Consider the following 13,604-nt stretch of genomic DNA (forward strand, 5'->3'; position numbering starts at 1 on the left):
TTAATTCAACAGGTGATTTGTTATTTTGGCAGAACATAAAGGTTCTCCCTGGAAATCACAGGAAGGGCTGTATATACAGAATTATAGAACTAATGACATTTATTTTTTATTGTGCTAGATAAATATAGATTTATATTGTTTTGTCTGCTTTGCAGATACATTATCATTATAATTTTATTTCCTCCACAGTACATATGGAGGAATAAGATGTAAGAGGAGATGTACAGGTAGAGTATGAAGCTAAACCGTGTAATAAATACATTTAAAGAATAACAAATTATACAATGCTATCACATATGCAGATGTTGCAACTACACCATAAAACGTAAGAATATTGGCTATTGTGCACGTCAGATCAGTGCTCCTGCAACGCGATATTCTTTCAAATATGAATGAATGCAAATAATATAATTTACCAGATAGTAGAAAATTGACGCCCCCAAGTTACACGTCCCATTACTGTCTGTATGTCAGTAATATGTACAGCTGTCCTGTGCAGTGTATGGGTCTGTCTTGGCTGTAGTGCAGCTCTGTGCTGGGTTTAGTGCAGGTCTGTGCTGGGTCTCTGCCTGGGTACAGTGCTGGGTCTGTGCTGGCTACAGGGCAGCACAGACCCAGCAAGGACAGACCGTCCTTGGTGCAGTGAAAGATGGTCGGGGTTAGTAGCAATGTGACTATAAAGTGACTGCACACCAGTCAGTCTTATTATCAGATAGTCACATTACATCCTTCTTTCCTATGGCAGCTTTTGAAACCCTAAACTTTATGAAATGCATTACTATCAAATTTTAATCGTATTTGCTGTATGTAGACTAGATTATTCTGTGCTCCACCTGCAACTGAGCTCAACACAGCGTATAACATTTATTACTGGAATACTCAATGGAGGCAGGCATGGAAAATCAATGTTTGGCTACTGAACAATTATGTATTATGCGTAGTGCTACAGGTGTGGTATACCCTCTCCACTATTTATTTATCTATCTATCTATCTATCTATCTATCTATCTATCCATCTATCTATATATATATATATCTATTTTATCTATCTCCTATCTATCTATCTATCTCCTATCTATCTATCTATCTATCTATCTATCTCCTATCTATCTATCTATCTATCTATCTATCTATTTATCTATCTATATATCTTCTATCTATCTATCTCCTATCTATCTATCTATCTATCTCCTATCTATTTATCTATCTAATCTATCTATCTAACTATCTCCTATCTATCTATTTATCTATCTATCTATTATATATATATATATATATATATATATATTATCTATCTATCTATTACATCTATTATATCTATATATCTATCTATCTATCTATCTATCTATCTATCTATCTATTATATCTATCTATCTATCTATCTCCTATCTATCTATCTATTTATCTATCTATCTATATATCTCCTATCTATCTATCTATCTATCTATCTATCTGTCCCCTATCTATCTAGCTATCTAATCTATCTATCTATATATCTCCTATCTATCTATCTATCTATCTATCCCCTATCTATCTAGCTATCTAATCTATCTATCTATCTATCTCCTATCTATTTATCTATCTATCTCCTATCTATCTAGCTATCTAATCTATCTGTCTATCTGTCTATCTATCTATCTATCTATCTATCTATCTATCTATCTATCTATCTATCTATCTCCTATCTATTTATCTATCTCCTGTCTATCTATCTATCTATCTACCTCCTATCTATTTATCTATCTATCTGTCTATCTATCTATCTATCTATCTCCTATCTATCTATCTATCTATACAGTATATCTCCTATCTATCTAGCTATGTAATCTATCTATCGCATTTTCATACCTAACTATCTCATATATATACATCTATGTCTATCCACCTATCTCCCATATATCTACTGTACATGTGTATATATATATATATATATATATATATATATATATATATATATATATATCTTTCTATTGGAAGCTGCAATCTATAACAGGCTGGAATAACATTAATTTAAACAAAACTAAAACGAAATATTGTACAGTCTATATTAAATCGATAATTTTCACAAGTTTTTTCTAAGATAAAAAGTAAATGAAGTAATGACAATCCTTCTCCCAGCAAGACTTAATGACATGGAAAAATAATGACCATATTAGGTTGGTAAATTAAAAACTGACAGGCTTCTGCAATAAGTATGTTACAAAATAATAACTCTCTATCTATCTATCTATCTATCTATCTATCTATCTATCTATCTATCTATCTATCTATCTAAATTAATAAATACATGTACATAGAAAACAAAGCACACCTGTCAGTAGAATATAATCAGCCAGCTCTCTTGTGTAATATATAAACCTGAGCTATAGATAAAAGATTTACTCCATGCAGAGGGACGAGGGGCAGGAGCAGGTATGGAGATTACCCAGGCTCCAGGCACTGCAGACAGGGTGCTCCTCACCTCCTGGGAAGGGACCACTGTCCTAGGTCACTTGTAATTTTAGGTTGTTGCTCTATTGACTTGTGATCTCTTTGAACCCGTGGTTAGAGGTTAAAGTGCAGCATTTGGTAATGGAAGGAGGAAGCTGTTAGACAATAAAGGCTGGAGTATTCCCTGTGATCAGGTCGCTGCCCGCACCTTATCTCACTTCTCATGCAAATGGTGGGGAGGGGGGAGATCTCTGCCCTCTGACGTCACCTGCCACTGCTGTGCCCTTACTAATACAGGCTGCTAAACAATGGTTACTCATGTAAGTGCGGCCAATGGGCTCACATCTCTGGCAGTGAGGACACGTCTTGGTCAGGACAAGAGGCTGCTGCTGAGCACAGAGTGCAGGAGGCTCCTGAGATCACGGGTCAGGAAGCTGCAGAGAGCACAGGACAGGAGGCTGCTTAGAGGAGGTTACACCAGCAGGGAGGCTGCAGTGAGCACAGTGCAGGAGGCTGCTAAGGGCACAGTATAGGAGGCTGCACCAACAGGGAGGCTGCTCAGAGCAAAGTACAGGAGAGTGCACCAGCAGGGAGGCAGCAGTGAGCACAGTGCAGGAGACAACAGAGAACACAGTGCAGCAGCAGGGAGGCTGCACCAGCAGGGTGGCATGAGAGCAGCATGCTGCTAGCTGGCAGCAACCTGTCACAATGTACGTGAGCTACTTGCTAGATAAGGACGTTGGCATGTACTCTGGATCTATGCGTGGCCACCCCGGGCTGCAAAACTACCCCACTGCCCCCCAGTACCCTGACTATGGGGGGTATCATGGACTGAGCTTAGAGTCTGCAACTCCTGCCTCTGGGTCTTCTGCCTGGATAACACCCTATGGAGCCCCACGGGATGACTGGGGCCACACGTCTTACTCCTCTGGACACACTCCCATAAACCCTTCCCCAGGGGGCAGCTTGGGCTACAGCCCAGTTTCTGACTATCCAGCAGGGCAGGTGCAAGGGCCGCCTTGTGTGGGGGGTGTGCTGCCAACGGGGCATCAACCTCAAGTCTCTCCAGGGATGGCAGATGGGCACCGGAGACATCACTACGAGTGGATGAGGAAGCCAGCGACACAGGTCAACACTGGTAAGGAAACTCCAACGGGGCTGCACTCAGTAGGGTATATATATCCATAAGGAACTACCCCTCATATGACTGACAGGAAACTGGCAGGAAATATTAATCTTTGTGCTACTTTGTATGTTCAGTAAATGGGCAATAACAACTAAAGTCTTCAATAATTGTATATATATATATATATATATATATATATATATATAGTGTGTGTGTGTGTGTATGTACTCATACATATTTATCGATCTCTATTTATTCTACATACATATTCATAAATTATTTTCATATAACAGCATATTATATGTGTGAGTATTTTCAGTATTATATAAGACTATTTATGCATAAAACTCTCATTTCATGCATTAAGTACATTATTTGCTTTTGAATCTTCAGCTCAGTAAAACACTCCAGAAAGTACGTGTCCTCTGGTTATAAGGCACTTAAACATTTTTATAACCAATTACAATCCCATGAACCATAGGCCCAGCCGTTTACATTAGTTTCTGACTCATTAAACTGATAACTGTGAACCAATAATGGAGATTAATATTCACCGTTTATGGAAGGCAAACACCCATCCAAAGTATAGGGATGCAGGGTCCCCAGCAGGGTAGCCCCCTGCCCCCTGCCTCGGTGGGTACCTTGGGAACCTATGACACTGTACATTGCGCAATGGAATGGGGTCCATTTGTTTGGCCTTGCGCAATGCTGGCCCCTACACACGGAAAGGCTGTTGTCCATATCTGTAATGTAGATATAATTACCCATGCAATATGGAGCTCTGTGATCTTATCGCTTAGCCTGTGACATAAATAGTCTGATTGTATTCTAAATAAATTGAGATACCTATAGATGTGATAAGAAACCATTGATTGCAAAACGAAAGGAGCAGTGTGTATAATAAAATAATCTAGTAAACAGTTCTATGGTTACATATTTACCAATAATAGAGGGGTATTTTAGGTAAAGTTAAAAGAGGACGCTAAAAGGATTGGTAAATGTTGGGGGGTAATTTAGGTTGTATCAGGTTCTGTTGCAGCTATAAATATTTTTCCTTTGCATAGTTGTGGATATATTTTACACAATGGCATAAACAGCAGCAATAGCAGCCATTCCCCCAAGGATGTTACAAAGCTATTCATGCGGCTGTAGGGGTGGATGTGGTGTTCTCTGAGGGGTGGGGGTAGTGAAAGTTTAGGGGTCAGTATAAAGTTTTCTGATGTCCCTGGAGAGGGGAGAGCGCCAGGCGCCCGGCCTTGTCATGTTAATGCTGCTTTTCAGCTTCAGACTGATCTACAGACAACTGAGAAATTCTGCACTCACCCATATGTCACTTTTTTTTTTACATAGCTTCCATATACACCTTGCTGCCTGTTATACTTCTTTGTGACCAGAATGGAACATACACAGAGCAATAAATAAATGTTTAAAGCACTGGCTTGTTGTTATTATTATTATTATTATTATTATTATTATATTATTATTATTATTATTAATTATTATTTATACTTTTATGTACCCTCTCTAGAGAGCGGGAGCAGAAGCATTCTAGATATAAGTATAGTATAGTGTAGCATTTCATACCTACAACAAGTATAGCACTTTAGACCGGCAAGTAGCTGTCAAGCTGTTGGGGAACTACAAGTCGCAGCCTGCCCTTTTCTCCCCAATTGTAACTTAATCAATGGCTTATGTAACATGTTACTCCCCAGCTGCTCTGTATCTACAAGTGCCTGCTTGTTTGGCAATGCTGGGAGTTGTTGTTCAACAATAGCTGGGGAAAGCTACCTTACCTAAAGCAAACATGGAAAATCAGACTGTTAGTGCAATTCCAAGAATAACCCTCAAACGTGAATCTGCTGGGTGGTTATTCTCATTTTTGCATGTTGGAATCGCTGCTTATGTAAATATAAATCGCTGCGGGATGAAAGCACGCCGGCATTTGCTCAGTAGAGGTAATTCAAACAGAGAATGTATGTGCTGTGAAGGCTCCTCTTTGATAAAAATCTGCTTGTAGCCTATTGTCTGGAGCTGTGTCATCCATTCATTAGCACTGCCCAGTTCCCTCTGATCCTGCTTGTATCTACACAGGGGGTCTTTGTAGTGCCTTGTTTAGCTCTACCTGATCACAGATAGCCCGGAGGGCATTAAACACCTACCAGGTCAGATAGCTGCCGTACCAGTATAGCTTGATGCCTCGCATGATTGGGGGGTTCCAAATAGATCAGACAACAATGATACACTTTGCATGTATGTATGTATGTATGTATGTATGTATGTATGTGTGTATGTATGTATGTGTGTATGCTTGTATGTGCGTGTATATATATATATATATATATATATATGTATATATATATATATATACACATATTTTCATGTGACTAATGAATATCATAAAAAGTAATAATTAAACAGGCTTTTTTCTTCTTGTCTAAAATACTCCTTTTTAACACTCACACATATGTGAACAGAGGAATTGGGTCTTTTTCAGAAATTAGTCATTCAGGTCAGATTGTTAGGTGTATTTTCTTTGCCCGTTTAAATCCCATTTATCAAGAACACTTCACATCGCTTTAAATTGTTGGTTTGGGGACGTATTGGGTGCTAATTGGCCGTTTTACAGCACCTATCATATTAACAATGATTAGTGGGAAACTGGGTGTCATTTATATGGCTTTCTAGAGAGCAGGCGTCTTTAAATAACACTGAAAATGAAGCAGGATTTTATTATACAATGTATCCTTGAATTATGTAGCGATTATATAAGATCAGACTATATTTCTATACAGAGAATAGGTCGGTGCAAAGGATTCATGACATATATGCTGTATTTTCTGATTCAGGATCTAATTTTTATTATTTGTGATGTTTCTTTACAATATAGAAAAATTTAATTTTTATTATTTTTAAATGTATTTTTATTCAATGCCACAAATCTTGTCCCTATATTCGTATAACAAAAATGAGCCCATACGGGAAAAAAAAATATTAATTTTCTTTTTAATCACTTATTCTAAAGTTAGAGAAAGGCCGGCGTGCACATCCTGGATACAATGTTATCAGCGAATGAAACAATAGGAAACAATCTTATATATTCGCATTTAAAGATCAATATGAGCAAAAATAATTGGATTTTATTATGGTTTTGTGCAATTTTCAAGGAATCATAAAACACTCTTTTAGTAACAAATAAACGAATATTATAATTATTTCGTTAGACTGCAACAATAATAAAAGGATTTATACGTTGTAGGCAATCGGCTTTATACTGGCTTATAAAAAGTCACCAGGTGCATTATGTTACGTTGGGTATTTCATTTTCGTTCTTCTGATTGCTCAGGGGGTAAGACCAGGACGAAAGACAAGTACCGCGTCGTGTACACCGACCACCAGAGGCTGGAGCTGGAGAAAGAGTTTCACTACAGCAGATACATTACCATCAGGAGGAAAGCGGAGCTAGCACTCAGTCTGGGGCTGTCTGAGAGACAGGTATGGCCGTGGCGGCGATTAATGTGCTCTTAATGTCGCTGATAAATAACTCTGCTTCCACGCCTGTGACATGACCTTTATTAATGGGCAAAAGCTGACTCCAAATGTGACACACATCCACATCAATCATAGGGTCCTGTATGTGAGCTTAGCAGCCCAAGCATACCAGCACATACTTACACTACTAATGGCCAATGCAAATCTATAAACTCTCCATTCCAGGGTAAAAGCACAAGATGATCTGCATCAAAATATGGGAACAGCAATGTGACTAACACAACCATACTATACTATACTATACTATACTATACTATACTATACTATACTATACTACATTGTAGCACTGCCGAAAAACTTGCATTGGCATTTTATACTATACTGTACTATACTATACTATACTATACTATATCGTAGCACTGCAGAAAAACTTGCATTGGCATTTTATACTATACTATACTTTACTATATTGTAGCACTGCAGAAAAACGAGCATTGGCATTTTATACTATATTATACTATACTATACTATATCGTAGCACTGCAGAAAAACTTGCATTGGCATTTTATACTATACTATACTTTACTATATTGTAGCACTGCAGAAAAACGAGCATTGGCATTTTATACTATATTATACTATACTATACTATATTGTAGCACTGCAGAAAAACAAGCATTGGCATTTTATACTATACTATACTATACTATTCTATAGTATATTGTAGCACTGCAGAAAAACTTGCATTGGCATTTTATACTATACTATACTATTCTATAGTATATTGTAGCACTGCAGAAAAACTTGCATTGGCATTTTATACTATACTATACTTTACTATATTGTAGCACTGCAGAAAAACGAGCATTGGCATTTTATACTATATTATACTATACTATACTATATTGTAGCACTGCAGAAAAACAAGCATTGGCATTTTATACTATACTATACTATACTATTCTATAGTATATTGTAGCACTGCAGAAAAACTTGCATTGGCATTTGATACTATACTATACTTTACTATATTGTAGCACTGCAGAAAAACGTGCATTGGCATTTTATACTATACTATACTATACTATACTATATCATGCCATACCATACTATACTGTACTATACTATACTATACTTTACTATATTGTAGCACCGCAGAAAAACTTGCATTGGCATTTTATACTATACTAAACTATACTAAACTAAACTATACTATACTATACTATATTATATTGTAGCACTGCAGAAAAAACTTGCATTGGCATTTTATATAATTGTTTCACCACTTATCACAGAAAAAAAAATCAGTATTATAACTGAAAAGCTTTAATTATTTGCTTTTATTTATTTACTAATGACCCGCCCCGGCTTCGCACGGGAGCAATATTGAATTTATGGCTATAGTATTTTTTATGGTTTTATAAGATCGCCTTGTAGATGACATCAGTCGTTTCCCCTTCTGACATGAAAAGATTTAGTTTTGATGTGACACGCAATAGGGCCACATAAAGTTGTCCATGATAAAAACAGTCTCCACTTAGGTTAGCTCCAGCCATATTAGGTGTCTGTCCCTGTGCCTTATTTATTGCCATGCCAAAGCAGACTCTTAGCGGGAATTAGACTCGTTTGAAATTAAAAAATCGTTTTTCACATAAATGAAATAGGAAAGGTAAAAAAAGGGACAAACTGAAATTTTGTATCAGTAAACAGGGCTTACATCAATTTTTCTGGAGAAACCGGGTAATACATATCAATCTCTACATGGTATAAAATACAGTCCATCGTTGTGATATATCTTTAATGGTTTAGGCAGCATAAGCCGGAAACTGTTCGGACGTCCATTTTTTCATGGACTTGCTTACTAAAATTGTCACTGCTCGGCTCTTTTTTGTCATACATTAATATTTCATAACCTAAACCTTTCTCAACAAATGTTCTATATAATAGTGAAAACTGCATCAAAATCTGTCCAGTGTTTCTCAAGATTACCCAGAACAAACAGACAGACACCTACCTGGGACTTTATTTTATACAATGTATAGATTTAGTAATAGTTACGATTTTCTGAACTGTTTAAAGATACTATATTTCATGCTTGTGTACAAAAAATTTGTAGACTATGAATATGAAAATCCTCTGCTTACACTTGCCCATACATACAATGGTGTGAGACTGCATTTTACCCTGTGCTTCATTAGAAATTCTGTACCACTGAATTCACAAAATTTTCTTCTAAATGATATTAACTGAAGATCCCAAGCCAGCAGGGTTGAATAAGGGATAATGTAACCATACAACTGGGATGATAAAGATATTTCATCTCAGAGTTCCATGAGCATAAAAGTATTTTCTACTTCTTTGATCCATAATAATTTTCTGTCGGGGACACTTCATTATCTATAACACCCAATTATTATAATAAAAAAACATTTATATAACTATATATCTATATCTATATGCATATATATATACTAATCCACGGTACTCACCATTCCTAGTTTTGGGGTGCAACATGGTATGTGACCACATTGTTTAAATAGAAATCACAGGGGCTCTGCACTCACCATAATAACTAATAATAGTAATAATAAACATAATAAACAGTGAGGTTTTGGTTCATGAATTGATCAATGCATTTAAGCTTGCAGCCCATCGTCACGGGACCCCACTTTACTGCAAGTCCCTACTCTATCGCTCAATTTTTGTGATCACATTTTCTCATGCACCCCTTTTAACTAGTTATCTAACTTGTGTCAGCTGTTTTCCTAGGTGCTTTGCAACAGGTGTGCTTGGTAACTGTCTCACATTTAAAAGCAAAGTTGCTGTGAGCTTTAAACCTTGATAGCATACCCTGAGTTTAACACTAATGTGATGGCTATGTCCATGTTATAATTCTGAGCAATAGAGTAGGGACTTGCAGTAAAGTGGGGTCCTGTGACGATGGGCTGCAAGCTTAAATGCATTGATTAATTCATGAACCAAAACCCCACTGTTTATTATGTTTATTATTATTATTATTATTATTATTATTATTATGGTGAGTGCAGAGCCCCTGTGATTTATATATATATATATATATATATATATATAAATATAGTATATATAGTGCTTTTGTTCTATGGGGTTGGGTACGGGATGCCGGCACTCTGGATCCCGGTGGTTAGAATCCCGACGCTGGCATCCCGATCATGTTAGAATGTCGACGCCCCACCGGTAAGTAAGCCTAACCTACCCCTAACCTTCCCTCCATGGTGCTTAAACCTAATCTCCCCCCTAGTGCCTAAACCTGACCCTCCCTTCCCATAGCTTAAACCTACACTCCCCCACCTCCGCAGCCTAACCCTCCCCCTAGTGCCTTAACCCTATCCCCTTACCCTAACCCTCCCTCTAACTCCAGTACTTACCTTCGGGATGACGGTCGGGGGTCTGGCATCTGTATTCTGAGAAGTGTCAGGATTCCGGTCTTCGGTATTCTGACCACCGGAATCCCAGTGGTCAGCATTCTGACCGCATCACGTTGTTAAGTTACAAGTTGATACCGATTTTATAGATGCTTCTAAACCCCGGACAAGTCTTGAGATTCTTATTTCATTAATTTCTGAAATTATTTCACTAATATCTTCTTGCTTTCTGCACTAGTTATTTGAATAAAAAATTACACCATACCGCTCAGTACCACCAGACAAAAAGCACTCTATATAAGCCAACTAATATATATATATATACGGACCAGTAAAATGCAGAAATGAATAATCAGGCAGTATTTTATTAATGATAATAATAATAATAATAATAATAATAATAATAATAATAATAATAATAATAATAATTTTATTTATATAGCTTCTTTCTCTAATAGGACTCAAGGCACTTTACTATCATGCATCTTACACAGTATTTAGAGTCTGTTTCAAGTACTTAAATCGTAGGTAAAACATAATCCAGTTAATTGTAACTGATAATATGCTAGTTACATCCAACAACCCCAAATTAATTTCTGCTTCAACATATGTGTTGTTTATTTTAGTTTGTGCTACAAATCAGTAAAATGGGAGTAAGATATCCCAACATGTGTGCAAAGAATAATGTATATAATAGCATAGCACATCACAGGGCGGCTTAGGGCACTAATGTATAATGGTATAAATTATAAGGGAATTGCACACGGTGTTGTGTCTAGTAATGGTCACATCTTGTATAACCTGGAAATTGGTTATTTCCCCAAAAAGCAAAGTCAAATGTTTACAACTTAAACTATTGAAAGTGTATTAAATCTGACATGTTATTTTTTTTGCAGGTGAAGATCTGGTTCCAGAACAGAAGGGCCAAGGAAAGAAAAATGACCAAGAAAAGGATTCAGCAGACTCAGAATGGACCAAATGGGCAAGATGCCCTCAGCCCAGTGCCCTCTATGGGTCACATGATACCTATGTCCAACACCAATGTGGGCACAATGACAAATCCTGTCACACAGTGAGTGTCACTTGCTACTTTCCGACTATGAAAAGGAAGTCCACCAATCGCCTCACGGGATTGCTGGCACTGCTGCAGCGGATGAGTATCAGTCAATGTGGAATCTAGCTGGGTGGCTTATGGTGGGGCTGTGCCGGAGAGGCTCTGATTGCTGGACTCTCATTGGCAGACTGAAGGAGCACTCTATATCTGTCCAGGGGACCCACGCTAAAGGAAATTCCTCCAGAAACCTTTCTCAGGGATCTGTCTGATAAGACTATGCTGGTTTTCAACAATGCCTTCAAATGATAGGTTTTTTTGTAAAATGGGCAAACAAAAAGGAAGAAAAAAGACTTTCATGTGGAGCTTCCCAGGGACTGTACAGTCTAAGAGAAAGGGTTAAAGTATATTGCGCTGAAAAAAGGTAAATGTTTACTGGCCTGGTTAGTAGTATTGCTCAGGACTATTCATAGGTAAGGACAATAGTGCTTAATCTAAACCTGTGATTTCTAGCACTGTTTGGGGTAACGCTAAGATAAATTGTTTTAACATCCCCATTTTTGGAACCCCTCCAGTGGGGAGGGAATTAAATTGAAGAGGCCAGATTCAGAGAGAGAGAGAGAGGAGGAAGAGAGAGAGAGAGACTGACCTAAGCCACACCTTCTCCAAAGGCCACACCCCTTCTATTTAGATTATTTTGTCATAGACCAGAAGAGTCCATATTTCACTCCCTCTTCAGTCAAATCATGTTCTCCAGATATACCTCATATTGTTTACTTAAGATTTCCCTAACTTAAACCTATATCAGTTGATTTTTCTCAATTCATCTGTACAGTTTTCTTTTGCTGATGGATAAAAAAAAAGATTGAATGAAGAATTGTGAAAAGAAAAAGACACCTTTCAACTTCTGTCGCCCCCCTAAGCAAACGTTTGCTGTGTCCACTGCTGAAGCCAGCCCTGACGATGCGTGTTGTTAATATGTTTTGTACAATGTCACTGCTAATTGTTAGCATGAATATAATTTGACATTTTATATTTTAAATTATTTGAACCTAGTTCAGGGAGGATGAGGAAATAAAAGATTTTTCTGATAAACCAAATTTGCTTGCAGAACAAATTATGCTGTACAATAAAGGAAGGTAACATCTGGCCCTCCTGCTGCCCAGCCAGTCAAATGCTGCCTGGTATTTCTAGTTCCACAACACCTGGAAAGTCATATGCTGCTTAAGTAGGCTTACCATATTATCCCTTTACCCGGGACACTCAATCACACAGTTTCTGTGGCTGGCTGATTTCAAGCCTGGATTTCACCTGGTTTTAATCAGCCACAGAACCTGCGTAATTCATGAGTGTCCCAGTGTAAAGGCATAGTATGGTAATCCTATGATTAAGCCTTACTTTTATTTATTTTTCTATAGTTGTGGCTTGGTATAGAGCAGTGGTTTTCAACTCCAGTCCTCAAGTACCACCAACAAGTCATGTTTTGTGGTTTTCTTTAATCATGCACAGGTGAGTTCATCTATTTTGCTGTGTCAGTAATTATGCCACCTGCTTCCACAGACAGAAATCCTCAAAACATGACCTGTTGGAAAAACTTGATAGTTAAAGTTGAAAACAGGCAGACATGAGCAAGTGGCCCATGGTACAACAGAACTAGCCTACGAGCTTTATTTAAGAAGCATCGGCTTTTGTAAACCACAGCTTCCCGGCGGGTTGCAGGTGAAAATTTAAACTGGCCCCCCGCAATCAGTGTAAAGCCCGGTGTGCTTTAAACTGACAGCGGGTGCCATTTTAAATTTTCACCTGCAACCCACCGGGAAGCAGCGGCTTACAAAAGTAAGTAAAGCCAAACCTATTCCAATTATATTTATTTATTAACAGTTTCTTATATAGCGCAGCATATTCCGTTGCACTTTACAATTGTAAACATTAAAAGAACAAAACTGGGTAATAATAACAGACAGATATATTGGTATTACTGGGTAATAACAGACAGATATATAGGTATGATGGCCCTGCTCGCAAGCTTACAATTATGGAAAGACATATAATGGTAGTAATCCTTCATTAGCTATCAGCAATATAATAGTTGCTGTGAATATATTAT

General features: G+C 37.5%; 1 protein-coding gene across 1 annotated transcript; it reads left to right on the forward strand.

Moving 5' to 3' along the window:
* Window positions 1–3,138: 3,138 nt before the first annotated feature.
* Window positions 3,139–11,522, forward strand: CDX2 (caudal type homeobox 2). The gene is made up of 3 exons (XM_088460160.1): window positions 3,139–3,568; window positions 6,900–7,048; window positions 11,343–11,522. Exons 1-3 carry the CDS (start codon window positions 3,139–3,141, stop codon window positions 11,520–11,522), a joined length of 759 nt encoding a protein of 252 aa, XP_088316286.1.
* The last annotated feature ends 2,082 nt before the right edge of the window (window positions 11,523–13,604 follow it).

This window comes from Taudactylus pleione, unplaced genomic scaffold (genome assembly GCF_031769625.1).
Source record: "Taudactylus pleione unplaced genomic scaffold, aTauple2 ptg000043l, whole genome shotgun sequence".
NCBI classification, from domain to species: domain Eukaryota; kingdom Metazoa; phylum Chordata; class Amphibia; order Anura; family Myobatrachidae; genus Taudactylus; species Taudactylus pleione.

Excerpts from the sequence above, each read along its gene's own strand:
- CDX2 (XM_088460160.1), top strand. The coding sequence starts at position 3,139 with ATGTACGTGAGCTACTTGCTAGATAAGGACGTTGGCATGTACTCTGGA. Across the intron at positions 3,569-6,899 it reads AGCGACACAGGTCAACACTG|GGGGTAAGACCAGGACGAAA; the intron begins GTAAGGAAACTC and ends CTGATTGCTCAG. Across the intron at positions 7,049-11,342 it reads TGGGGCTGTCTGAGAGACAG|GTGAAGATCTGGTTCCAGAA; the intron begins GTATGGCCGTGG and ends TTTTTTTTGCAG.